General features: G+C 40.9%; 1 protein-coding gene across 1 annotated transcript in view; it reads left to right on the top strand.

The window, feature by feature from the left end:
* Positions 1 to 147: 147 nt before the first annotated feature.
* Positions 148 to 25,570, top strand: part of lrrc1 (leucine rich repeat containing 1) — a 49,295-nt gene continuing 23,872 nt past the window's right edge. Inside the window, exons 1-10 of the mRNA XM_014180167.2 lie at positions 148 to 740; positions 12,115 to 12,232; positions 14,327 to 14,405; positions 15,844 to 15,933; positions 20,442 to 20,498; positions 22,888 to 22,951; positions 23,428 to 23,502; positions 23,766 to 23,910; positions 24,478 to 24,596; positions 25,141 to 25,224. Coding sequence (XP_014035642.1) covers positions 582 to 740; positions 12,115 to 12,232; positions 14,327 to 14,405; positions 15,844 to 15,933; positions 20,442 to 20,498; positions 22,888 to 22,951; positions 23,428 to 23,502; positions 23,766 to 23,910; positions 24,478 to 24,596; positions 25,141 to 25,224 — 990 coding nt within the window. The 5' untranslated portion in view covers positions 148 to 581. The remainder of the gene's footprint in view (positions 741 to 12,114; positions 12,233 to 14,326; positions 14,406 to 15,843; positions 15,934 to 20,441; positions 20,499 to 22,887; positions 22,952 to 23,427; positions 23,503 to 23,765; positions 23,911 to 24,477; positions 24,597 to 25,140; positions 25,225 to 25,570) is intronic.

The following is a 25,570-nucleotide window of genomic DNA, read 5'->3' as shown; positions in this document are numbered from 1 at the left end:
AACGAGGGAGTGAATGTTCCGGGTCAGAAACAGGGGTGTAATCATTAGTCCAAACAGTTGCAGAAACGTTTTGCAACTAAAACGATAGTTTCTATTGGACACATCCAGGTAAGTCCCGCCCATGTCGTTCCGTTTGCTTCCGTTTAAGAAACATTTGGCAACAGAATCTGCCGAATGAGTACACCACTGGTCTGAGGGGAAAATAACTCTGGGACAAGGAAAACAGTAGGCTACACGAAATAAGACCTATCTAAACAGAGATGTGTTCGTTTTCGGGAGCCGATTAGAAAAACTAACATTCCAGAGGCGACGTGAGTAAAGAATACAAAAACCAAGCCTACAAAGTATTGAACGTGAGAGCGCTAGACACCGTTTTTATTCCATGGTGCTCAGTGGTATTTATTTACGCCTGGGGGAGGTGGTTAAGATGTTTGCTTTGGAAATTCGTTCGAACAACTGCAAGAAAGTGTTTGGCAAGCAATCCAGTAGCTAGGTGGCCGTATTCAGTTGCGCCTTCCGTTTCTTTAATTGGACGTCTATTCGGGATATTTTTTAAGATCGGATTTTGCCATCACCCGGTGATGTTTCACTGTATACCTCTGTGGCGGTGCAACCGTCATGTTGAATTGATCGATAAGCGGCACTGCTCTCTGTTGTACGTCCCGGAGGAGATCTACCGCTACAGTCGGAGTTTGGAGGAACTTTTGCTGGACGCTAACCAACTCCGCGACTTGCCCAAGGTAAGCAGAATGTGTTTGCTAGCTGGCTTAACTAAAACTGTATTATGCATAGTAAACTGATGAGATGTAACGTTAGGTGGTGTCATCTCAGGAAAAAATAGTTGTAAATTAATTGTAATCAATGACGAGTTATTTATGCCATGGGAAATAACAACCTACAGTTTAAACAGGTTACGTGGAACAGGTAACTTGGGTACATGATTGCATCTCATGGGGACATAATCATTATACAATATTGCCATTCGTCTGGACCGGACAGAGGTCTTTAAAAATAAAAAAAATGTTATTAATTTAACTAGGCAAGTCAGTTAAGAACAAATTCTTATTTACAATGACGGCCAAACCCAGACGACTCTGTGCGCCGCCCTATGGGACTCTATCACGGCAGGTTGTGATACAGCCTGGACTCGAACCCGGGTCTGTAATGACGCCTCTAGCGCCGAGATGCAGTGCCTTATTCCGCTGCGCTGCTCGGGACCCCCGAGTGGCAAGAAGGGATACAGCTTTTGTCAAATTAACATCAAAGTATATATTTTGTTGGTTACGGTTGAGCTAACCATAACCTAATTATTCTAACCTACTGGGTGACTTATCCCAACCTGCTACGAAAAGTCAAATCTGACGTTAAAATGACAAAAGCTGGAACCCTTCTAGCCAAGACCCTGGACAGAGGACACCCGCATGTCGTATTCATTTCCCATGTTGGGGACTGTTTTCAAATGATGCGCCCTATTATTTGACATTCTGCAAACTGCAACACTTCTGCTGCTCCAACAAGTTACAATCTCTGTCATGTAATTTAATCTTTATTATGGGCAAGACTAGTTGGCTGCGAACGTCTTTGTTGAATAGCCTAGCTACATACAAAAAATAATATTCGGATCAGCATGATTCACACATTTATCTGGCTATGTGTAGAGACTATATGGAAAATGTATTTGAAAGATTAAGGGCTCATTCCATTTTTATTTATTTTTTTCAAACCTTTTTGACAGAACCCCTTTTGATTTGACTGAAACCTCCCATACATATTTGCCCATCGTAAAAGTGGTCAGACAGTGACTTTGGACCTGAAATTCAGGTCACAGTGCCAGAACATTCAGGAGATAGAGGTGCTCAAAGTTGACCCATTTTGCATACACAACCATACCATGAGTCATCCATGATTAATGGTTGAGTTTGATATCATTTAAATGTTTACAAACAGGGTTGTCAAACTAATAGTTTCTTGAAAACAATGTTTTCAGCAAACATGCATTTTCATCCCAGTCATCATGTCATTTATTTGTGCGAGAGTAGGAGGGGGAAGAGGGTTACACCCATGCATTGCATTCCATGCAGTAAGATAGACCACAACCATTTGTTGGTGTTCCTTCACATGCAACTAATACGATCTAGGCTAGCTAAATGAACTCAAGATGAGTCCAACAGAATAGATTATCCAGGTAACTGTTCTACTGTGCTTTGCTCATTGTGTGGTCTCATCAGATTGGCTACCAAGGTGATGTAACACTTGCCTTAACACTAGACAGGCCTATAGTATGAGTGTGTTCACCATTGTGTTGTCTTGACAATGGTACAGCATGAAGAATATAGCCTGTTGGTTTCAAGATGTAGAGTTGAGGAAAACGCTGGCCGTAGGCTCTTTGATTTCTTCATCTGCATCTCGAGAAGTTCTCGATTGGATAAATTGGGATTATCCAGGCTGTATCGCATCCGGCCGTGATTGGGATTCCCATAGAGCGGCGCACAATTGGCCCAGCGTCGTCCGGGTTTGGGAGGGGTAGGCTGTCATTATAAATAAGAATTTGTTCTTAACTGACTTGCTTAGTTAATTAAATAAAATTCTGATTTACCGGATCATATAGCTTTCTATATAGCCAACATAATACCGTGATTAAAAAAAAATCTTCTTGAAAAGGAGTCATTGCAAAGAAAATGCACACTGGGCTTTTTATCAACTTGTGGAAACATGAAACGGAGTGAGTTGGCCACGTTTCTGGTTTTTCCTCTTTTCCATCACTTTCTCATGAGTGTTGGCGAGGAACTCGTCTACAGAGAAATTAACCGTTTGGTGCACTACAATTGCCAGAAGATTTGTATGTTAGTTTATTAGTGGTTAAATAAATCTCAGATTTTTTTGGGGGGGATAGCAAATTGGTCAGGTAGTGAATGATTGATTGGACAGGAAGTAGCCTAGATTGTGAGGATACATATCAGGTGTTCCTTTCGTTGAGGAATCAAGCAAGGGATGTCTAACTGCATATACTTGCAGGCTAGCCTAACTTGTAGAACTAGCTGTGCCATTGTCAATAGAGATAGTGATCTCTCCTAGTCCTGCGAGTGTATATCTGTTGCCTATAGCATAGACCATCATTTCCCAAACTCGGTCCTGTCCTAGGCTATTTTACTTTTAGATCTTCACTTAGCCTAAGTAGTAGGAACTACAGAAAAAAGGGAGCTGTTCACCTAACCCTAGCACTAGCCTACCACATCTAATTTTTTAGATGTTGATCCTTCTGCATTAGGCTGGTCTAGATATCAGTAGAAAATGATAGTTTGGCATTTTGATTATAAAGAGATGCCACATTACATTTTCAGAAATGCTTATTTGAAGAGGTGAAAATGTGACAAATGTATATAAATTAATAGGCTATAGCTTTATTTCCCCTCACCCTCTACATTTATTTCCACACATTTGGCATAGGGTGGCCTAGGCTATTCAAAAGTCCCAGTCACCAATGTGGAATTGAGTCTGACCTCAGTAGACTAAAGGGCATAGGAGCCTAGTATAAGAAGAACCAGCCATCTAGTTTGTTGAGCGATAAGATGCCTCCTTCTGTGCTAGGTTAGTCATGTCTGACAGCCAGCAGGTCTGCTCTTCCTCACATTGAGCCATGAAAACAAGGAAGTTGTTAACAAAGGTGCAGTCAGTATCAGGGTGTTATGGCGCAACATGAGTCTTCCTTTGTTCTGTCAAGCTCTAGGCCTAGCGTCACCTTTGAAGTTCATTGCCATTGTCTTTATGTTAAGTATTTACAGATGTGCTAACTTCGCCTAATATACCAAAGCCAGTCCTAATCAAAACTGTTCTTCTCATCCAATTTGTAGCTTTTAAGATGTAGGCTAGCCTAGGTGTTGTCAAGGCATCAAATTAGTAGTCTTAAGGCATCCGCATGCTTCCCAGCTGAAACAGTTCGAAAGAGTTAGTTCATATGTGACTTGTTTCAGGAAACTAGGTGTATGTCGCGCATCACTACTTCACAGGAGAGCAGTGGTGGAAAAAGTACTAAATTGTCATACTTGAATAAAAGTAAAGATGCCTTAATAGAAAATGACTCAAGTGAAAGTCACCCAGTAAAATACTACTTCAAAATGAATTTTACTTGTCACATGCGCTGAATACAACAGGTGGTAGACTTTACAGTGAAATGCTTACTTGTCACACACACAGACGGATACAGTAGACACACACACCACAAGCGTTCAGGTGTTTAGTTTAGCCTAGTTGTTGTTTGGTTGAGAAATACCATTTAGTGGAGGGTAAAGTAATAAACACTTATCTATATTTATTATTATTTCTGCCAAACAAAATGTTAAACATGGCAATGTTGCTCTCATGGTCTCAATAAAGCCGTTCAATAATTAGTTGTGTGTCATGATTTATTCACTTTTTCATTCTGTTACGATTCACCCCAAGCACTGTTACAACTAACCCAGACCTGATAGTCTGTTTGGGATGGATTGTGGTAGGTTTGGGTCAAGAGAGACACATTCCCTTAAAACAATTAAATACACTGCAGGTAGACTGCATGTTGAGCTTCTTAGTACAATAAGCCCTTAACCAACAATGCAGTTTTAAGAAAAATTAGTGTTCAGTAAAAAATAATTAAAGAGCAGCAGTAAAGTAAGTGGCAAGGCTATATACAGGGGTACCGAGTCAATGTGCGGGGGCACAGGTTAGTCTCGGTAATTGAGGTAATATGTACAAGTAGGTGAAGTTAGTGACTATCGATAGATGATAAACAAAGTAGCAGCGTAAAAAGGGGGGGGCAATGCAAATAGTCTGGGTAGCCATTTGATTAGATGTTCAGAAGTCTTATGGCTTGGGGGTAGAAGCTGTTTAGAAACGTTTTGGACCTAGACTCTGGTACTGCTTGCCGTGCGGTAGCAGAAAGAACAGTCTATGACTAGGGTGGCTGGAGTCTTTGACAATTTTTAGGGCCTTCCTCTGACACCGCCTGGTATAGAGGTCCTGGATGGCAAGACACTTGGCCCTAGTGATGTACTGGGCCGTACGCACTACCCTCTGTAGTGCCTTTGCGATCGGAGGCCGAGCAGTTGCCATACCAGGCAGTGATGCAACCAGTCAGGATGCTCTCGATGGTGCAGCTGTAGAACCTTTTGAGGATCTGAGGACCCATACCAAATCTTTTCAGCCTCCTGAGGGGGAATAGGCTTTGGTGTAGCTTCCTCAAAACTATCTTGGTGTGTTTGGACCATGATAGTTTGTTGGTGATGTGGACACCAAGGAACTTGAAGCTCTCAACCTGCTCCAGACCAGCCCCATCGATGAGAATGGGGGCGTGCTCGGTTCTCCTTTTCCTGTAGTTCACAATCATCTCCTTTGTCTTGATCACGATGAGGGAGAGGTTGTTATCCTGGTACCACACGGTCAGGTCTCTGACCTCCTCCCTATAGGCTGTCTCATGAATGTCGGTGATCAGGCCTACCACTGCTCTCGTCGGCAAACTTAATGATGGTGTTGGAGTCGTGCCTGGCCATGCAGTCATGAGTGAACAGGGAGTACAGGAGGGGACTGAGCACGCACCCCTGTGGGGTCTCAGTGTTGAGGATCAGCGTGGCAGATGTTACCACCTGGGGGCGGCCTGACAGGAAGTCCAGGATCCAGTTGCAGAGGGAGGTGTTTAGTCCCAGGGTCCTTAGCTTAGAGATGAGCTTTGAGGGCACTATGGTGTTGACTACAGCTCAGTGTTCAATGATAAGCATTCTCACGTAGGTGTTCCTTTTGTCCAGATGGGAAATGGCAGTGTGGAGTGCAATAGAGATTGCATCATCTGTGGATATGTTGGGGCGGTATGCAAATTGGAGTGGGTCTAGGGTTTCTGGGATAATGGTGTTGTGAGCCATGACCAGCCTTTCAAAGCACTTCATGGCTACAGATGTGAGTGCTATGGGTCGGTAGTCATTTAGGTAGGTTACCTTATTGTTCTTGGGCACAGGGACTATGGTGGTCTGCTTGAAACATGTTGGTATTAGACAGTCGGGGACAGGTTGAAAATGTCAGTGAAGACACTTGCCAGTTGGTCAGCGCATGCTCGGAGTACACGTCCTGGTAATCCGTCTGGCCCTGCGGCCTTGTGTATGTTGACTTGTTTAAAAGTCTTACTCACATTGGCTACGGAGAGCGTGATCACACAGTCGTCTGGAATAGCTGATGCTCTCATGCATGCTTCAGTGTTGCTTGCCTCGAAGCGAGCATAGAAGTATTTTAGCTCGTCTGGTAGGCTCGTGTCACTGGGCAGCTCGCAGCTGTGCTTCCCTTTGTCGTCTGTAATAGTTTGCAAGCCCTGCCACATCCGACGAGCGTCGGAGCAGTATGATTCAATCTTATTCCTGTATTGACGCTTTGCCTGTTTTGATGGTTCGTCGGAGAGCATAGTGAGATTTCTTATAAGCTTCCGGGTTAGTCCCGCTCCTTGAAAGCGGCAGCTCTACCATTTAGCTCAGTGTGGATGTTGCGGAAAGTCTAAAAGTATTTGGTTTAATATTGTTAAGTATTAAAAGTAAATGGAATTGCTAAAATGTACTTAAGTATCAAATTTGTTTTATTAAGCAAACCAGATGGCACAATTTGTATACTTAAAAAAATTAATTATATATATTTTTTAACGGATAGCCAGGGGCGCACTCCAACACTCAGACCTACTTTACAAAATAAGCATTTTGTGTTTAGTGAGTCCGCCAGATCAGAGGCAGTAGGGATGACCGGGATGTTCTCTTGATAAGTGAGTAAATTGGACCATTTTCCTGTCAATGTAATGATTACTTTTTGGTGTCAGGGGAAATGGAGTAAAATTTATTATTTTCTTTAGGAATGTAGTGAACTAAAAGTGAAATTTGCAAAAATATAAATAAAGGACAGATACCGAAAACTATTTAAGTTGTACCTTACACCACTGCAGGAGAGCCATTTGAATGTGAACTTGTTTATTTGATCAAAATGAGTTTTTTGGCAGAAATGCCTTCTGGAACATGTGAACTTTCATGTGCCTTAATAACAAATGTGTATGCCATCTGTAAATATGAATACAATTGTTAAATTATGAGCCTAGTTGGTTTAGCCATGGAAAAAGTCAGGAACCTTCCTGCTAGCCATGATTGGCTGAGATAATGGATGGGCTGGACATGCCGAGAGATTCATCTGGATTTAGCAGACCAATCCGAACTGTAGTATTTGTAGGTAATCCTTTGTAACGCAGCTTTTTTGTTGTTGAAAGTTATCAGTGTTGCTCTCCACTTTCTGGAGGTCCGAGTTTTGAAATCAGTGGAATTAGAGTATGATAGCTAAGGAGATTCTATGTTCTCGAAAAGAGAACACAGAAGGCTGGAGAAAATACCTGTCTCCAGATTACATCTTCAAACTAAGGGAAACCATGGCATCCATGACAGAGAGGGAGTAGCATCCATCCATGTATATGGGTATGATAGTCTAGCTAGCTACTTTTTCAGTTATAATACATTTCTAATTTTGTCAGTTTTCATTTAAAGTTAAAGCGTACTCTTTAGGTTGCTAGCTAAAGTTAACTGTCTGGCTTGTTAGCTAACGTTATTAATAATATTACTATACAGATCATACATGTATCTCAGAGCCATTTTCATTGCGAGATATAGCCTAATGCAGGGCTGCCCAACCCTCTTCCTGGAAATCTACTGTCCTGTGGGTTTTCAGTCCAACCCTAATTTAACACACCTTATTCTACTAATTAGCTGCTCAACAATACCTTAACTAGCTGAATCAGATATGCTAATTTGGGGTTGGACTGAACCTACAGGACCGTAGATCTCCAGGAAGAGGGTTGGTCAACCCTGGCCTAATGTTAGCTAGCTAGCTAACATTGAACCTGGTTGGTTAGCTACCTGCAGATTCATGCAGGATGGTAACGTTATGAGTTTATGGTTCATTGTTTAGCTAGCTATGTCTAAACAAAAGACCACTATGCAAGTAACCAATAGAATGTTCATGATGTCACTGCGACAACTGTCGAAAGACGTAGCTGGTAAATTTGTTCTTGCTAACTACTCTGATTTTAGAGCACTATCGTCTAAGTGTGCCGGAGAACAGAATAACTGACATATTTTTACGAATGCCCGTTGAATATGGCCGGTGTCAGTAAACGTTGGCAAAAAAAGCGTAATTAAATTGTTGCCAGCAGCACATTTAGTCACCAATGCTCTGGATAACATAAAAACAACCTAACCAGCTCTGCTAGGGCGAGTAAAATGGTCAGTGAGCTGTTCTCTCATGTGTCTGGAAGTAGCTAGCCAACGTTAGCTTAGGAGCCTGACTGCTGCTGTTAGGTCAGAACGCTTGGATCAACCCTATGCCTCGGCCAGAGCGTCCAGTGTGTGCGCTGAACGCTCAGAATTTACGAATGGACAAACTGACAACCCTCTGAGTTTATGAAGGCCCACGGCACACTCTGGCACTCCAGATTGAATCTACAAATACACCCGTAGTATAAACCAGCATTTAGTCTTGAAACATTTGGTTGTTTAGTACATGGCCTCACATGTGAATCCTTAACTAGATGGGCAGGGCTAAGGCTTAAGAGGGTGTGAAAAATGTTGAATGGGTGTAGACAAAGCAGAGCTTGCCAGTAGGTTTACCAAAACATTCAAGGGCCATTTTCTCAAGTGCGGTTACAAGTTTATCAACTTTCAAAGCAGAATTATTTTCCCATTGTTCCTAAACTGAAGTGTATGATATACCATTCTGACACCTTTAGTCCTCATAGACCACACCGTAATGTCTTCATCTAGGGCAGGGATTATCAACTCGATTTAGACACTGGACATTTTTTAAATTGTATTACCGTTTTTGAGCGGATGGTAGACTGCAAATTAACCAAAAGAAGGCCAAACAGATATTTGACTTCATAATTTCAAACCTTGTTTACATTTGTATACGATCACATATCTCTCTCTTATGCATGGGAATACTTTGGAACAGATTTCCAAAAGGAAAATCACGGCGCTGATTTGCGGGTGTTTTTAGTCTTGTCCACCCCCAAAAAAACTTGAGATTTTTTTTGTTGCTCAGAACTTGGGGTGCAGCCAGTTGGGAACCCTGATCTAGACAATAATTTCCCCCTTGAAAACCATGAAAGATGTTGTAGAAAGTAACCATGTCAAATGGCTTGGAATGTTTGACCAACCCCTTTACCCCTAGCCATTTTGGTTTGTTTAACCTCTTGGGGCCCCTCATTTATATAGGCTAGACGGAGTCAGTACTGGTAGTTTGTTAGGTTAAGTTAATTAATTTTGGCATCTGTTTGAACAAGTCGTCCTTGAGCATCTATGACTTTGAATGGTCTTAATCAGGCTTGTTCAGTTTAGTTGAGAGAACCTTTGAGCTAGGCCACAGGGAATATGCCTAGGTTAAACTAGGCTAATTGTAGGCTAGTTTCTTTTCAGTTTTCAAGATAATACCTTTGGCTTTGGGTAATGTTCTGTACAAGGTACAAGATAGACACTGAACTTCATTCTAAAGAATAGTGTAAATCATGAAATAGGCTGTCTCAAACAGACCAAATGAACAGATCACTTTAACCCTGCCATGCTGTTCAAACTGAGGGGAGTTCAACTCTGTCTACTAGATTTCTTTTGTTGATAGTTTTCTATTTTTAAACAGGAGCTCTTCCTTTTGTAAAGAAACTGGTATAGAGACAAATTGAAAGTTTAGTTTGTGGGATTCATTAGGATACCCCTCAGTTGAATTTAGGATAACCCAAATATTGACTTGAGTGGAGAACGGTTTATTATTTCAGTTTTCATGGTGCAAATCATTCTAATTTTATTTGTTCCGTACACATATTTTGCAGATGTTATCGCAGGTGCAGTGAAATGCTTGTTCCTAGCCCCAACAGTGCAGTAATACCTAACAATACACAAATCCCCAAAATAAAGATATATCAGGATGAGCAATATCCGTCTGAAATATAGATATACACAGAACTTGTTGGTTTCATGAGCTGAAATAAAAAAAATGCACGTAAAGCTTATTTCTCTTATTTTATGCACAAATGTGTTAACAGCTCTGTTCCTGACCTTCTCTTACCAAAATAATCCATTCACCTGACAGGTGTGGCATATCAAGAAGCTAATTGAACAGCATGATCATTACACAGGTGCATCTTGTGCTGGGGACAATAAAAGGCTGCTCTAAAATGTGAAGTTTTGTCACACAACACAATGCCACGTCTCTAGTTTTGAGGGATGTCCAACTGGCCTCTCAACCATAGACCACATGTAACCACGCCAGCCATGGATCTCTGCTTCCGGTTTCTTCACCTGTGGGATCGTCTGAGGGGAGATGGGTGTTGAGGAGTGTAAAGCCCTTTTGTGGGGAAAAACTCATTCTGATTGACTGGGCCTGGCTCCCCAGTGGGTGGGCCTATGCTCACCAAGGCCCACCCATGGCTGCACCCCTGCCCAGTTATGTGAATTCCATAGATTTGGGCCTAATGCATTTATTTCAATTGACTGGTTTCCTTAAATGAACTATAATCAGTAAAATCTTTGAAATTGTTACATGTTGCGTTTAATATTTTGGTTCATTATGTGTGTTTTTTATGGACAGTAATATGAATAGAAAAGGTGTGTAAAGCAGTACTTTTAGCCTATAGGATGAGATGGGGGCGTGCCGTGGGGGGTGAACGACAGCCTAACCTGCCATTCCTGTTTCTGACATTGTACTCTGGAACGGCTGATTCAACTTGTTGGGACATTAGAACAGACAATGGCCTAGTCTATATTTATAATGAACAGAATAGAGGCTTGTATGCTCCTCTCTCTGTCTGGTCATAAGGTTGTTGAAACCATGAGTTTCAGGTCATGACAAACGTGAGATGAAACCTGTGTTAGTTTCATCTAGGGCTGTCTTGTCCGGGTGTGTCTGTCTGTGTCTCCGGTCGGTCATGAATACCTGTTTTTTAGCTTGTTGCTGTATTAGCATGTTTAATTGGCTCTAGTCTCCATTTTAGCTTGTCATTGTCACCTCTAACTGATTCATTCTGAGTAGGCCTAGTCAGGCCAATACATGTAGGTTGAAGTTAGTCCTATCCCACAACTTTGCTACTGTTCAAACACTAGGTTATTTATCCTAAATAGCCTTTACGCTAGGCTAACTCTCTTTGTCCTAAAGTGCTTAAATCTCATACTTTTCTGTAGGTTTACTTACCAGTAGAAGGTCTTGGATACATTTGCAGTTAATTGCAGGTAGAATATGTCAAAGGTGGAAGCCTAGATTGAGTGTGCTCTTAAATGCTAATTGGAGTCCAGTTCACCGGCATCACTGATTGCTTTGGGTTTGCAATCAAAGTAGACTACTTGTCCTTAAAATAGGCCTACTTCATCTGAGATTTCTTTTTTTTTTTATACCAGTAGCCTATTATTCATAATTCAATTAAAGTGGAGGGCTATATATATAATTCCCTCACGACTTCTGTGAAAAGACAATGAAGATTGTGATATCGCTTTCAGTTAGTAGTGGAGACCTATGGTGAGACTTGTGCAGGACATTGTTCCAATTAGAAGCGTTTCCAACCATCTTACATGGTGTTCTTGAAATGGTCTGTTTTTGAAACAGGTCTTTTTGGGGTGTCCTTTTTATATCTATGAAACGGAGACGGTTAAATTGCATGTTGACTCGGGGTGCCTGGCAGTGTCAGGATAAGGCACCATCCAAGTAGGTCATCATCCAGAAGAATAGATGATTACGTCAGAGAACTGGGTAGGAACTGAACAATATTTCCCAGGCCACTGACCACCACTCTTAGGCCTAATTGCTTTACTTTTTGCTGGTTTAAACTTATTTACTGAGTTGATTTGTGGACAAGTATGGTTAGCCTATAACCTGTTTTTAAGACTCACTCAACATTTAATTCGGTTCAATCTGGAAAATGTTTTGTTTTATCAACGTACTACTGTTGCATCACATTTCCAGGATGGGACAGACCGTAAGCTATTGATCACCATGTTGTATCGTGTTTGTTCACACTGAATGTTTTTCCTATGTCCATGTCAACTGTAGGCCTACTGCTAATCTAATGTGTGTTGATGTCTTTTTCAGGCATTTTTTCAGCTGGTAAAGCTACGAAAGCTGGGCCTGAGTGACAACGAGATCCAGAGGCTTCCTCCAGAGATAGCCAACTTCATGCAGCTGGTAGAACTTGATGTCTCTCGTAATGGTGAGAAGAGAACCACTGCTCTAAACTAGGGGGTGACGTTTAAACTAATTTGGGATCGTTAACATTTAAAAAAATAAAATGAACTAAACAAGTGTTTTACTTTCTTTTTTTTTTTTTTATACAAAGTTAAAATCACAGTGCAGTTATCGAAACTACCACTAACGAACAGGTTAAAGAAAAATAAAATAATTGAAACTGCAATATGTATCTTTTTGGGCGACCCAACTAAATTCACATAGAAATGTGAGTTATAAATCTGTTATTCTCATTGAAAGCAAGTCTAAGAAGCAGTAGATGTTCTATGTGCACTACTTCTATGCTTCCAGTCTTAAGTTTTGTTTTTGCGTCTTTTGCTTTTGGTTTTGTACACCAGATACAAACAGCTGAAAATACAATATTTTGGGGTATTAAAAATATTTCAGTGGTTTAGATGGTACATTGATTGTTTTGTAGCAAAACTGAAATTTAGAGAACTGTTTGAATTTTAGCAACCAGGAAATGGCTGCTCGATTTCTGCATATTGCACCTTTAAATAAACACCTAATGCAACAATGCTGTAACGTTAGTAGGAGGAGAAATGTATCTTTCAAATGATTTGCCATGAATATAAAGAGCTCTGCACGTCATCCTCGTTAACAGTTAAAAAAATGGCAGTGAGTGAGACGGGAAACGACAGTAGCAAAGTCCTGTATAGCAATACTTTGAAAAGTTAAATGAGAAGGTTGTGAAATGCAAACTTTGCGAGGTGGAATTGAGCTACAGTGGCAGTACAGGTGCAATGCTGAATGGGAGACACCGTGAGACCCAACCGTTGCTGGCAGCAGTGGGATAAGGGACGGAGTCAGAATTGCAGCGCTGATTGCAGTTGATATGCAGCCATTTGTCTATGGTAGAGGACTTCGGCTTCAATGTTGCCCTAATGGCATGTCTAGATCCAGATTACAAGATGCCTTGCTGAAAAACCGTCATGGCCCAGATGGATAAATTATACAATGATTGCTCTGCAAATAGCCCTACAAAGCTCTTAAACACCATACGTGGCAGAACAGATTGTTGGATGTCTATGAACACGCTGTCATACATCACTGCAATGAACCAAAAGGGTAGCGGTGTGGATAAGGTTACGTTTAAAACCACATTTTAAGAAGAGAAATTGTAGAAATAGGTGGTCGTTGTGGCTGTGGTAACTAGTGGCGACCGTCTGGTAGCCAGCCAGGTCTGTGGTTGATTGAACTGCATTGCCACCTGGCGGTCACAAGCAGGACCATATCTGAATTGTGAATTCATGTAATTTTAAGATTTTTTTTTCTCTTATCGTTTAAACAGTAAATGGTAGTTTAAACGTGAATTTTTTTAATTTTTTTACATTTGTCACATCCCTACTATAAACACTTGGTTGGAGGGATTTTCAGCCCCACCAAACAGGCCTAAACTCTCTCATTGACTCAACCACTGGTGCTATGAATGAAGACATTTTAAACTGCCTGCTTATTTTGATAATGCCTCAGTTATGACTAGGGTCTTTGTTAGAAAATGCAATAAATGCTGGACAAGCAATAGAAGTAGTTCAAACCAATATTCAGTGCTATCAATCCCCTTCACTGTACAGAGCCAACATATTTTCAGAGCCACATTGGTGTGGTTTCTCCCATAACTTCTGGACTAAAAGGGTTAACATTCCTCAGAGAGCTGCCATCGCAAAGCTTCCCAGTAGGACAACATCCAGAATGCTAATTATGTTGATTTATAGAAGTTGAAATGGCAGTTTCACATGCAGCTCTCTATGTTTGGCGCAACAACCATGATACATTTGTGGTGATTCTAAATAGACGTTTCTCCTTTATGGATAACGATTAACATTGTGTCTGGATCACTAGCTTTAAGTGGAATGCCTAGTTGGATGGACGTTCTGAACTATGTTGTACTCTTGACTGAGGGACGTTATAGTTTTATAGTTTGGCCAAGAAATCTTAGACCTGGCTAACAAAACCGGTCTTCAATTTATGCCAGTGTTTAGTGTGTTGTTTCTCAATACCATTTACAGGGTGTTGATCAAGAAGTTTCTAACATGAAGTTCTTTCTTCCCTCATATAGACATCATAGAAATTCCAGAGACCATTTCTTACTGTAAAGCTCTCCAAGTAGCAGACTTTAGTGGAAACCCATTAACAAGGTAACTGAACTTTGAATTCATGTCTCCATAATTGTTTAGCGAATGGGAAGGATAACAAGACGGACATTACAGCGGTGTAGTAGCACTATAGTAGGCTGTATGTAGGAACTGCATGACAACTTCAACAGAGTAAGAATTGTTTGAACACTAGCAGACTGTTGTAAATAAGAACTATACGGAAGGAAAATGGAATAACTTTTTTTATATAGGTATGTCTTCAGACAGCCTTTATTTGTTGCTTTAACTAGCCTATCTGATGGCATTGTTCAATTCAAAATATTGTTCAATTAGCTTGAACTAGTCATTTAAGTTAATGAATATAATTGTATGGGATATATTTTTTCCCCCCAATTTTCCTGTCAGCTGTCTCATGCAGAGGAGGTTGGTGGGAAGAACTATAGGAGGACAGGCTCATTGTAGTCCCCCTATAGCGCCTCCCACCAGCGTCCTCTAGTCTCATGGTGAGGTCTGTGTTTAATTTGCACCCCAGTGGAGGCAAAGCCACAATGCCATATGGTTCAGTTTGGGACTGGCCATGCACTGGGCTGTGTGATTAGCTACACGTTGGTAATGTACATATGGCCTAGATCAGGGGTATTCAACTATTACCCTATGAGATCCGGAGCCTGCTGGATTTCTGTTCTACCTGATAATTAATTGCACCCACCTGGTGTCTAAATCAGTCCCTGATCAGAGGATTACGATGGGAAAAAATGCAGTGGAAGTGGCTTCGAGGTTCAGAGTTGAGTTTGAAGGGCCTAGGTGTTCTTGTTGGAAAGCTTTACAGCTACTCGGTTCCCGAGGAAGAGAATATATAGCTGGCACTCTGTGACTGACCTGCAGATGATACAACATGTTTATTTGTTGTGATTTGGAATGAAATGTGGCCAGGCATTACAACTCCCAAATAAAACTTTCGCTCTCCCACACTGATAGACTCATTGTGTGTGGAAATTGTCTCTGGGTCACCATTTTAAATATGAGTGGGCGGCAGGTAGCCTAATAGTTACGACCTTTTGGCCATTAATCGAAAAGTTGCTGGTTTAAACCCCTGCGCAGACTAGGTGAAAAATCTGTCAATGTGCCCTTGAGCAAGGCACTTAACCCTAATTGCTCCTGTAAGTCACTGTGGATAAATGACTAAAATGTAAAAAATATATATCTCTGGGTGACCATTTATTTTAGATAGGAGTGAATCAAGTCATGAAGGCTTAAAACCATTTATCAAATGGAAAGAAAAAGTGAGTTCCTGTTGATCAGACAGTTTCCTGTCAGAGAGGAAAGTAGTTGGCTTATGTCAGCTTTATAGTATATTTTATGGATGTTTCCTTATTGCCTATTAATACAGTCAGATCCATAGATTTTCAAGAATCTGCATCCACTTATTGTCATCTCGCAAGGATCTGATTTTATATTTGAATGCCTCTTGTTTTTCCAGATTGCCTGAGAGTTTTCCAGAGCTCCGGAATTTAACTTGCCTTTCCATCAATGACATTTCGTTGCAGATTCTTCCCGAAAACATTGGAAAGTAAGTACCTCATCCTTTTAGTCTTAAAAAAAAAAAAAAAAATTATTTTTTGCTTCATGGTCCTTTTCATACAGAATTGTCTTTTTTATATGAATAATATTTAAAATAATAGTTTGGTCATTTTTATGAGGATTCAGTGTATAATTTCACAAAGGGACAAGAATGGTGTTATTGGATTTATGGCAGATAAAACTAGCCCTATAAAGGTATCAGCAGATTCTGCTTCTTTCCTGTCCTTCTCTATCCCCAGCGGCCCTGTTAATTTCCTGTGTAATTTTCTCCAGCGTGCCATGTTCCTTGATGTTTCACTTGCAGAATAATGCCAGCCCTCTCTCCCTTAAGATAAAGGCTTAATATAGCACGGAGCAACTAGTGTAAAAGGAAACAAAGCTCTGTTTTGATTTGACATATTGGTGTAGATTAGGGATTACTGTTTATAGCATAGCTTTACATGATTAATACACAGATGGTATTTTGCAGAATGATTCAGTCTTGGTTTTCTTGCTCCGTGATTAGTAGGTCTAGATTATAGACTTTAAGTAATGTTACACTCATTGCGCTCAGCTCGATTAAGTCCTATTAAATCTGTGTTCATCTGAGTTACCATGGTGACCTAGTAAGAGCTCCATGACAGTTAATGTTAAGACGGACCTACTCGTGAATAAATGGAGAGCATTAGCCAAGATATTGATTGTTCATCCATTCACTCACTCACTCATCTAGCTGTGGAGGACTGAAATGATATCACCACATGAGGTTGTACACAAAAGGTGTAGGCTTTATGGAATTATAGAAAAAACCCTTTTTTACACCGCTGTTAATCTCTCGGACAGGCTCACGCAACATAAATGGTGTCTTACTGTCTGTCAACAGATTGTAGGATGTCACAACTGAGAACCTTTGTTCAGATTTTTCATCACTGATCATTTAAACAAATCACAATTTCAAAGGTGTTCGCATCTTTCTAATTTCCAAAGGGGATATTTGTCCCATTGACTGTAACTTCAGAGAGAGGGGGGTGAAGCTACCGCTCTGCTTCCTCTCCTCGTTCTAATGTCTTTTCAACACATCTGCCCCCCAGAACGTAAACGAGCATCTGATACAATTACACAAGATTTTAGTGCCATGTTTCCGAAATTACGATTATCGATGTGGCCGGCTAACCTCTCACCTAGACGCCACTGTAGTAGCTACATTTGGATAACCCGCGCTGGAAATCATCCAGCATTGATATACCATATCAGTGTTGTTGCATTTGAGCCATTGAGCTATGCTCTTACTTTCCCAGTAGATTTGACAGAGATTTCTCTATTGGCTTTCCACTGGATCCGACTCCCATACAGAGTGGTTTAGAGGGCTCAGGGATAACAGACCAGTTTTCAGAGCTATTTCATCTCCCTCCCGATGGCATAGGCTTCTACCTCCGCCAAAGGCATGTGTACCACACAGATGTTAATCTTAATTTGAACACTCTTTTGTTGCTGAGAATTTACCTGCATCGCAGGAAAGGCAGATGAATTCAGTGAAAACCTGCACTACCACACGGTTATATTAAGTGTTGCACTTGTCATGTTGTTTAATTTTGACCAGATAATAGCCTAACCACTGATCAAGCAATATTATTGATTAACATTCAAATCCTGTTGCTACAGGATTATTATGCTGCGACAGTGGGGGTCAAATTAAGATCCTGCATCTATCAGACTTGCATAACTCAATGAGTCAGGGCCTGTCAGTATCTGCCCTTACAACTAGGGGAGTTAATGACTGAGAGCTAGAACACGGTTGAAAAACAAGTTAGTGTGGCTCAACACCGCATGCAGCTCCCCGTCATAGGGGTGAATGGCACTGACACCTTGTCAGCTGGCTGGCTCTGTCGCAAAACTTAATGTATGGCCTAGTGAGTGTTAAATTGCGCCTCTTGCAGCATGTTGTGAGTGGTTTGGTTGGCTCTCTGGGTAATCTGAAATACTAGGGCTAAAACAGCAAGCATCAGAGCTAGAAGAGATTTCTCTCTGTCCTTTTAATCTGGCCCAGTAACCTCACGTTGTGACGGGTAATCTAGAAAGACCCAGTCGGGTTAGTCACCGCAGAGGGTTAGCCTGTCATTCAGGAGAGATTGCGTATAGAATTCTACTCTGTTTATCCCGCCGTTTGAGACATCATGGCTCACATTTATTTGCTCTACTCTCATTATTAATGTTATTCCCGAGACCAAAGAACAGACTGTCAACTGTCCTGTCTCTATTAAAAGCTCCCGAGCCAGTAGACCGTTCAAATTGTATTACTTGTTAAACGATTTGCTGCCTCCCTCCCTCCCTCCCTCCCTCAAAAAACGACTTTAGGATTTTATTTCATTATACTGTCACTGAATGAAATGCACCATTTAACAAAAAGTGAGCGTGAGAGGGGGTTGACCTGGGGGGGCTCTGAGGTACTGGAACGCATGAAAAGAAAATCACATTTATAATAATGCATTGCATGCATATCACATTTGCGTAGTGGAATAGAGCAGTACAGTAGAGGTGCTTGCATTAGTTGCACACATGGGGAAACGTCTTTGTAGCCTAAGGTCCGGAGAAGAATTTGGCCTTTTATAAATGCATTTCATGCAATTCCAGGTCATTTTACATGACTGGAGTCTTTAGTAGAATATTTTTAAATACCGCACAAATGATCGAAATGACCGGCTCTTTTGACACTGAGAATCTGAGCTCAATAAAAATGACCTAGTCTTGAATCCATCAATAGCCTAGGCGATGCGCTCGTGCCAAAAGCCTATCTCGTCTTGTTTTACTTTGTAAAACAATGCTGTTCGCTTAATAGGCCTATTTGGAAGTTAATAAAGTGTTGGTAGCCTACAGCAGACAGACGAGTCTTCTCTTTTCAGCGGGAGCCATTTGCTTTCCAACCTGTGTTTTTCCGCTATTGTATTAGAAATATTGCGTAATGCCTGTTTTGGCTGCATGCTGTTCACTGACAGATTTACTGCGTGTTCCAGACTGTAGGCTATGTCTTTTGATTGGGCTCCACACAATCCATAGCTAGGCAATTAAAAAAAGAAGGGAAAAAAGCTATCGATCGTCTGTGGCAAAATGAATATGCCTCCTGGTGTAGTATTCTGAATGATTTCAATTCTTTCTGAACAGACAGCAGTAATTCTATAACTTTCGCAAATATATTTAAATTGTCCATGGGTGCTGAAGCAGCCCCTTTCCCGCGGTTATGAGGAAATAAATGAAGTGCAACGCTGTTGAGATGAGTTGCAGGCTCATGTCTAGCAGAGTGGAGAGAGATCATAGAGAGTGAATCTTATTCTAGTTCTGTGAGAGATATAGGCACGCTTCTCTCTCACCGCAGGTACAGCCACGGGTTGATCTCTAGGCTACAATGTTGCGCAAACCATGAAACTGGGCAGGCCCAACCTGAATAAATTCTTAGAATATCAGGTGAGTGCTGAAAATCTACGCTATCAAATTAATTTTTTTGTGAGACGAGAGAATTAGAGAGGATGCGACTCAAATTAACTCTGATCGCTTTTATTAGAATGTGCTTTTATTAGAACGTTCCGGCAGGACCCAGCTCAAATTAACCACTGACTTTATCATAACCTAATGGTAATTCGATTATCTTGGTTGTTATTACTTTCATTTGAAACAACACTGAAAACATTACCTCTAAACACACACCATTATGTAGAGACTGTACATGGACACGCCAGTTAATCAACAAGATAAAACATGTTTTAGAGTGCCATACTGTATCATGGTCTATTCATGTTCAATTCTTTAACTAGGTCTAAATGGACAGTCCTGACATGGACCTAAAGTACACTTTTTTTAACATTTTATTTTTTAAATCTGTACTTTGATTCCGGAAGTCATAACAAATGCTAAGACTTCAATCGTAGCGTTGTGTCAATCAAGTTAAGGCCACACTTTATATAGATTGATTACTTTTTGTGCCATTTGTTTCGCAATAAGCCACGATTGAATTCTGGCTTTAATGTTCCAGTCCACAATATTTAGAGATTCCTCTGTGCTTCATTTAACTGATGCAGTTAGGCCTGCAGTTCACCACTAATGATGTCCAAGCCATATCTCCAGAGACTTGCAGGAGTGAGTTGCATAACTTTACCACCCACTGTCAGCTGGAATCAAAAGTGCTGTAATTATTTGAATACCTTTCTTATAGGTCACTATCAGATGGAAGCAAATATGGCAAGAAATATCCAGTTACAGATTGTGCATACTTTAATTTTTTTTTTTACCTGAGCTCCATGGTTCTCTTTCATTGGGGATCAAAGATATTACCTCAGCCATTATTTTAGTTGGTATTCGTGTTCCGAAAAGCCTTAATTCTTGGAATTCATAGACTGTCCGAGATGGCTTCAAGTAATCTTCATAAAAAGGACAAATATAATAGCTTTTTTTCTCTCTAGGATTTTCTGTTCGTGATAATCTGGGTACAATAACAAATAGCCACTTCTCTTTTGTCTCTCTCCACAGCCTCTCCAACTTGGTGTCACTGGAACTCAGAGAGAACCTGCTGACGTATTTACCAGAGTAAGTACTTCCCTAGACGCAGTGCATTCAGAAAGTATTCAGACCCCTTCACTTTTTGGACATTTTGTTACATTACAGCCTTATTGTAAAATGGTTTAAATTGTTACTTTTTTTCCCTCAATCTACACTCGACACCATAATGACATGGCAAAAACAGGTTTTTTAGAAATGTTAGCAAAAATAGGAATAAAAATAGGAAATATCATAGTATTCAGAGCCTTTACTCAGTACTTTGTTGGTGCACCTTTGGCAGCGATTACAGCCTTGAGTCTTCTTGGGTATGATGCTACAAGCTTAGCACACCTGTATTTGGGGAGTTTTTCCCATTCTTCTCTGCAGATCCTCTCAAGCGCTGTCAGGTTGGATGGGGAGCATCGCTGCACAGCTATTTTCAGGTCTCTCCAGAGATGTTCGATCGGGTTCATGTCCGGGCTCTGGCTGGGCCACTCAAGGACATTCAGAGACTTGTCCCGAAGCCACTCCTGCATTTTCTTGGCTGTGTGCTTAGGGTCATTGTCCTGTTGGAAGGTGAACCTTCGCCCTAGTCTGAGGTCCTGAGCGCTCTGAAGCAGGTTTTCATCAAGGATCTTTCTGTACTTTGCTCTGTTCATCTTCCCCTCGATCCTGACTAGTCTCCCAGTACCTGCTGCTGAAAAATATCCCCACAGCATGATGCTGCCACCACCATGATTCACCATAGAGATGGTGCCATGTTTCCTCCAGATGTGACACTTGGCATTCAGGCCATAGAGTTCAATCATGCTTTCATCAGACCAGAGAGTCTTGTTTCTCATGGTCAGAGTCCTTTAGGTGCTTTTTGGCAAACTCCAAGTGGGCTGTCATGTGTCTTTTACTGTGGAATGGCTTCTGTTTGGCCACAACCATAAAGGCCTGATTGGTGGAGGGCTGCAGAGATGGCTGACCTTCTGGAAGGTTCTCTCTTGGTCACCTCCCTGACCAAGGCCCTTATCCTCCGATTGCTCAGTTTGGCCAGGCGGCCAGCTGTAGGAAGAGTCTTGGTGGTTCCAAACTTCTTCAATTTAAGAATGATGGAGGCCACTGTGTTCTTGGGGATCTTCAATGCTGCAGAATGTTTTTGGTACTCTTCCCCAGATCTGTGCCTCGACACAATTGTGTCTCGGAGCTCTACAGACAGTTCTTTTGACCTCATGGCTTGGTTTTTGCTCTGACATGCACTGTCAACTGTGGGACCTTATATAGACAGGTGTATGCCTTTCCAAATCATATCCAATCAATTGAATTTACCACAAGTGGACTCCAATCAAGTTGTAGAAACACCTCAAGGATGATCAATGGAAACAGGATGCACCTGAGCTCATTTTTGAGTCTCATAGCAAGGTGTCTGAATAGTTATGTAAATGAGGTATTTCTATTTTTGTTTTCATAGATTTGCTGAAAATTCAAAAACCTGTTTTCGCTTTGTGATTATGGGGTAGTCATTATGGGGTGTTGTGTGTGTAGATTAATGAGGGAGAAAAGTAATTGAATCCATTTTAGAATAAGGCTGTAACGTAACAAAATGTGGAAAAATTGAAGGGGTCTGAATACTTTCAGAATGCACTGTATATACTTTGTTTCAGGGCAAATATTAATTGAAGGCACAAGACGACTAGGCCTACTTTTAGTCCGTCAGAGACTGAAATTCTTATTTTGCCCTGCTGCCAACCCCCCCCCAGACATCTGTGTTCCACAAACGCTCTGAGAGTGGCACCCATTCCCCTGAAAAGGGATGTCATGAAGTTGGGTCTGTATGACTACATTACAAGCATGTAGCCAATTAGAATGTAGGTAGACCACAGATGAAGCCTTATGTGTTTCACATGACAGACATTTATATATAAGATTATATTTAGACTTTAAAGGTGATGTAGAGCGCAGTGTGCTCTTTGACGAGTTGTCTGTCTTCAGCCAATGTTCTACCTGGGTTCTCCCCGGGATTGTGTAACAAGGTGGTGTTGTTGAGTACGGCCGGCAGTGCCCCCCTTTGGATTTACAGATTTTAGTTTTTTTTAACACCTGTAACTTCCATTTCCTGCTATCTAGAGAAACAATTAGCCTTCTCTAATGAGAAATAAAGTGAGATATTTTTATGTTTTTACATAGTGGGGCAACGCCTCGCTTACATTCTTTGGGGAGAACCCTTTCAACTTATGCTGGCACAACAGTCTCTCGCTGACTATCTAACCGTCTCACTGCTTGGTATGTGGCCAATACATTTTCACTCGCACATTGTTAAAATGAAACCACAGTGAAACGGACCGAGAATGAGAAGTAGATCCATCTGTGTGTGTGGTGAGTTTGCAAAGCCTAGGCCTACAGAGTATGTGAGGTTTTAGGATATTTCCTACCCCTCTGGTGCATTCCACAGGTCACTATCGCTACTTCACAGACTTGAAGAACTTGACCTGGGGAACAATGAAATTTACAATTTGGTAAGTTTATCTGACTTGTTTGCACGTAACCTTGATCTCAGTAAGGATGTTTATTTTGTGGGGAGAACATTCACACTGAAGTAAACAATGTGCCAAGCTAAACGTGTATAGAATGGGCAGCACTCAAATCTCACTCAACACTTTTCTTATGTGGAAGATAATTGGGAGTACTGATAAAGATACCTCCGTCTTGTCATTCTGAAGGGGTAGTGTGACAGGGCCGTTTAGTTTTGTAGTTTATAGTCTTACAACAATATCAGGTTTAATGTTTATGCAAAAGTAACTCTGATACGGAGAGACACTTCCTGAGAGATGAACTGAAACCAGATCAGGCTAGGGAATGACAGTTTACACATGGTTGAAATTCTTCCACAGTCTTGTTTACATTTGCCTCAGTCACCTGTGTATAATTATTTCCTCACGCTTTCGCCATCTCTTCTCTCTCCTCTGCCTCCAAAATCCTTCCTCCCACGCAGCCTGAAACAATAGGCTGTCTTGTCAGCTTGAAGAACTTGTGGCTGGACGGAAACCAGTTGGCTGAAATACCTGCAGTAAGATATTTTTAGCATGTTTGCACTAATAATTCTCTTTTTTTTCATTTTTGTCTTTAATATTACAGTTGAACTTGTAGAATATGGTTTGATTCCCCAAAAAGTAAAAGGCTCCCACCCATTTTAAAACATTGGATGTGCTTAGACTAAATTAATATTGCGACTTGTGTTGATATAATGCAGTCACGAGATGCACCATTATTGTTAAGGGCTAACACAGACTGGGATATGCATTTTATAATTGAAGTGTGTTCAACCCGTAGGAGATAGGCAGCATGAAAAGCCTCCTGTGTCTAGACGTATCAGAGAACAAGCTGGAGCACCTTCCAGAAGAGATCGGCGGCCTGGTCTCCCTTACTGACCTGCTGGTGTCTCAGAACCTCCTCGATGCTCTGCCAGAGGGCATAGGTCAGGATGCTGTTGCACTCTACACCACCATAGTGTCTTCGAGACGTATGTGCTGCTTTGCATTTGTGAATGGTGATCCATGCTGATACTGATTGGGTCAAAACTGGGATCAACTTCAATGTAAACTGAGCATAAACAGGAAATTAATCTGAACAGATTAAAATATATTGCATAGTTATATCAAAAAGGTTTAGGTTAACCACATGATAAAGAGTCCACATTTGGTAACATAACTGACTTAACACTGGTGATGTGACCCCAGGGTACAATATAATGGATGAATGGAAAATGTGATAATGCTAAATGGATTTAATTATTTGATTTTAAAATAAAATATTTGTAATTTTTTTCCCAATAAGAAGACTGAGATCCAAACATTGACCTTCGTTGTCGTGTTGAATGGAATCACAAAATGTTATGTTTTATTAGACTGTGATATATTGTTTTGTTAGCCATAGGTGTTGGTTCCAATGAACTTGTTTTATGAATGAGAATGATTCCCATGCTATCCTGACTACCCTCATGTATATGTCTGAATCACAGTAAGTAATGCTTTTTGTTTTGCAGGAAAACTAAGGCGACTGTCTATATTGAAAGCAGACCAGAATCGTCTTGCCCAGCTGCCAGAGAGCATTGGCAACTGTGAGAGTCTCACTGAACTGATGCTCACAGAGAATCAGTTACAGGTGTGTTTTTCATAGCACTGTAGTTCCTCATATATACATACTGTTGTGAGGGCAGGTTTGATAACTTGGACCCAATTTACTTTTCTTTTATGTAATCGAAATCAAAAGACAACTGTTTCATCCAACGACAAGCAGTTTAATTTATGTGCTAACAAGGTCAAAACATTGTCCTCTTTAGCTACTGTTGATTTCTACAGTAGTGATTACCCACCTCTGATGGCTGTGCTCTTCTGTCCTTGGAAAGACCTTGTGACTTACAGTACAGCATGACACTTTCATTTTCCTTCTGAAGGGATGCATCTCCTATTATCTTGTAACCTTTGACCTTCATTCTTCACTTCCTAAGAGGCTAAACACATCTAAGTGTGCGCCAGGGACTTATCCTCACTTTGGCACTAACAATTAGATTTGTTTATTTCATCCTGACAGGAGGACTGTGTAAGTAATCCCCATGCTGGGCCACATGCCAGTCAAGTGTCACTGTTATACCCATTACTGTATGTGCAAAATGTAATTATTTCTTACTGGTTGTTTCTGTCTTTAGAGTGTGCCAAGAAGTATTGGAAAACTAAAGAGACTCTCCAACTTCAACTGTGACAGAAACCGACTAGCATCATTACCAAAAGAGGTATGCTATGGTCTTTCCAACATGTAGTAGTTTGAAGCAAATAAGCATAGTGAGACTTGTTGAGACCTGTTGCTTCAAAGGGCACCACAGTTCATAGTCTACTATATTATGGGCTTAGATGTTATCTTTGCTTTATCTTGTAAATGCTTTATGTTATGAGAACATGATGCCTCTTCCTTTGAGTTTCTTTCTGTGATTAAAATAAGGGCTTGTTTAATGGCTCAGAAAGTTTGACTCCATCTTCCTTTGTGATTTTTACCATATTTATCACATTTTGTGATGCAGCAGTGAAGTCGCTCCACAGTACATTGATTTACAACACAATTCTTGTATTATATGAAGGAGT

The sequence above is a fragment of the Salmo salar genome, chromosome ssa28, assembly GCF_905237065.1.
Source record: "Salmo salar chromosome ssa28, Ssal_v3.1, whole genome shotgun sequence".
NCBI lineage: Eukaryota > Metazoa > Chordata > Actinopteri > Salmoniformes > Salmonidae > Salmo > Salmo salar.
This window is presented reverse-complemented; position numbering and strand designations above follow the sequence as displayed.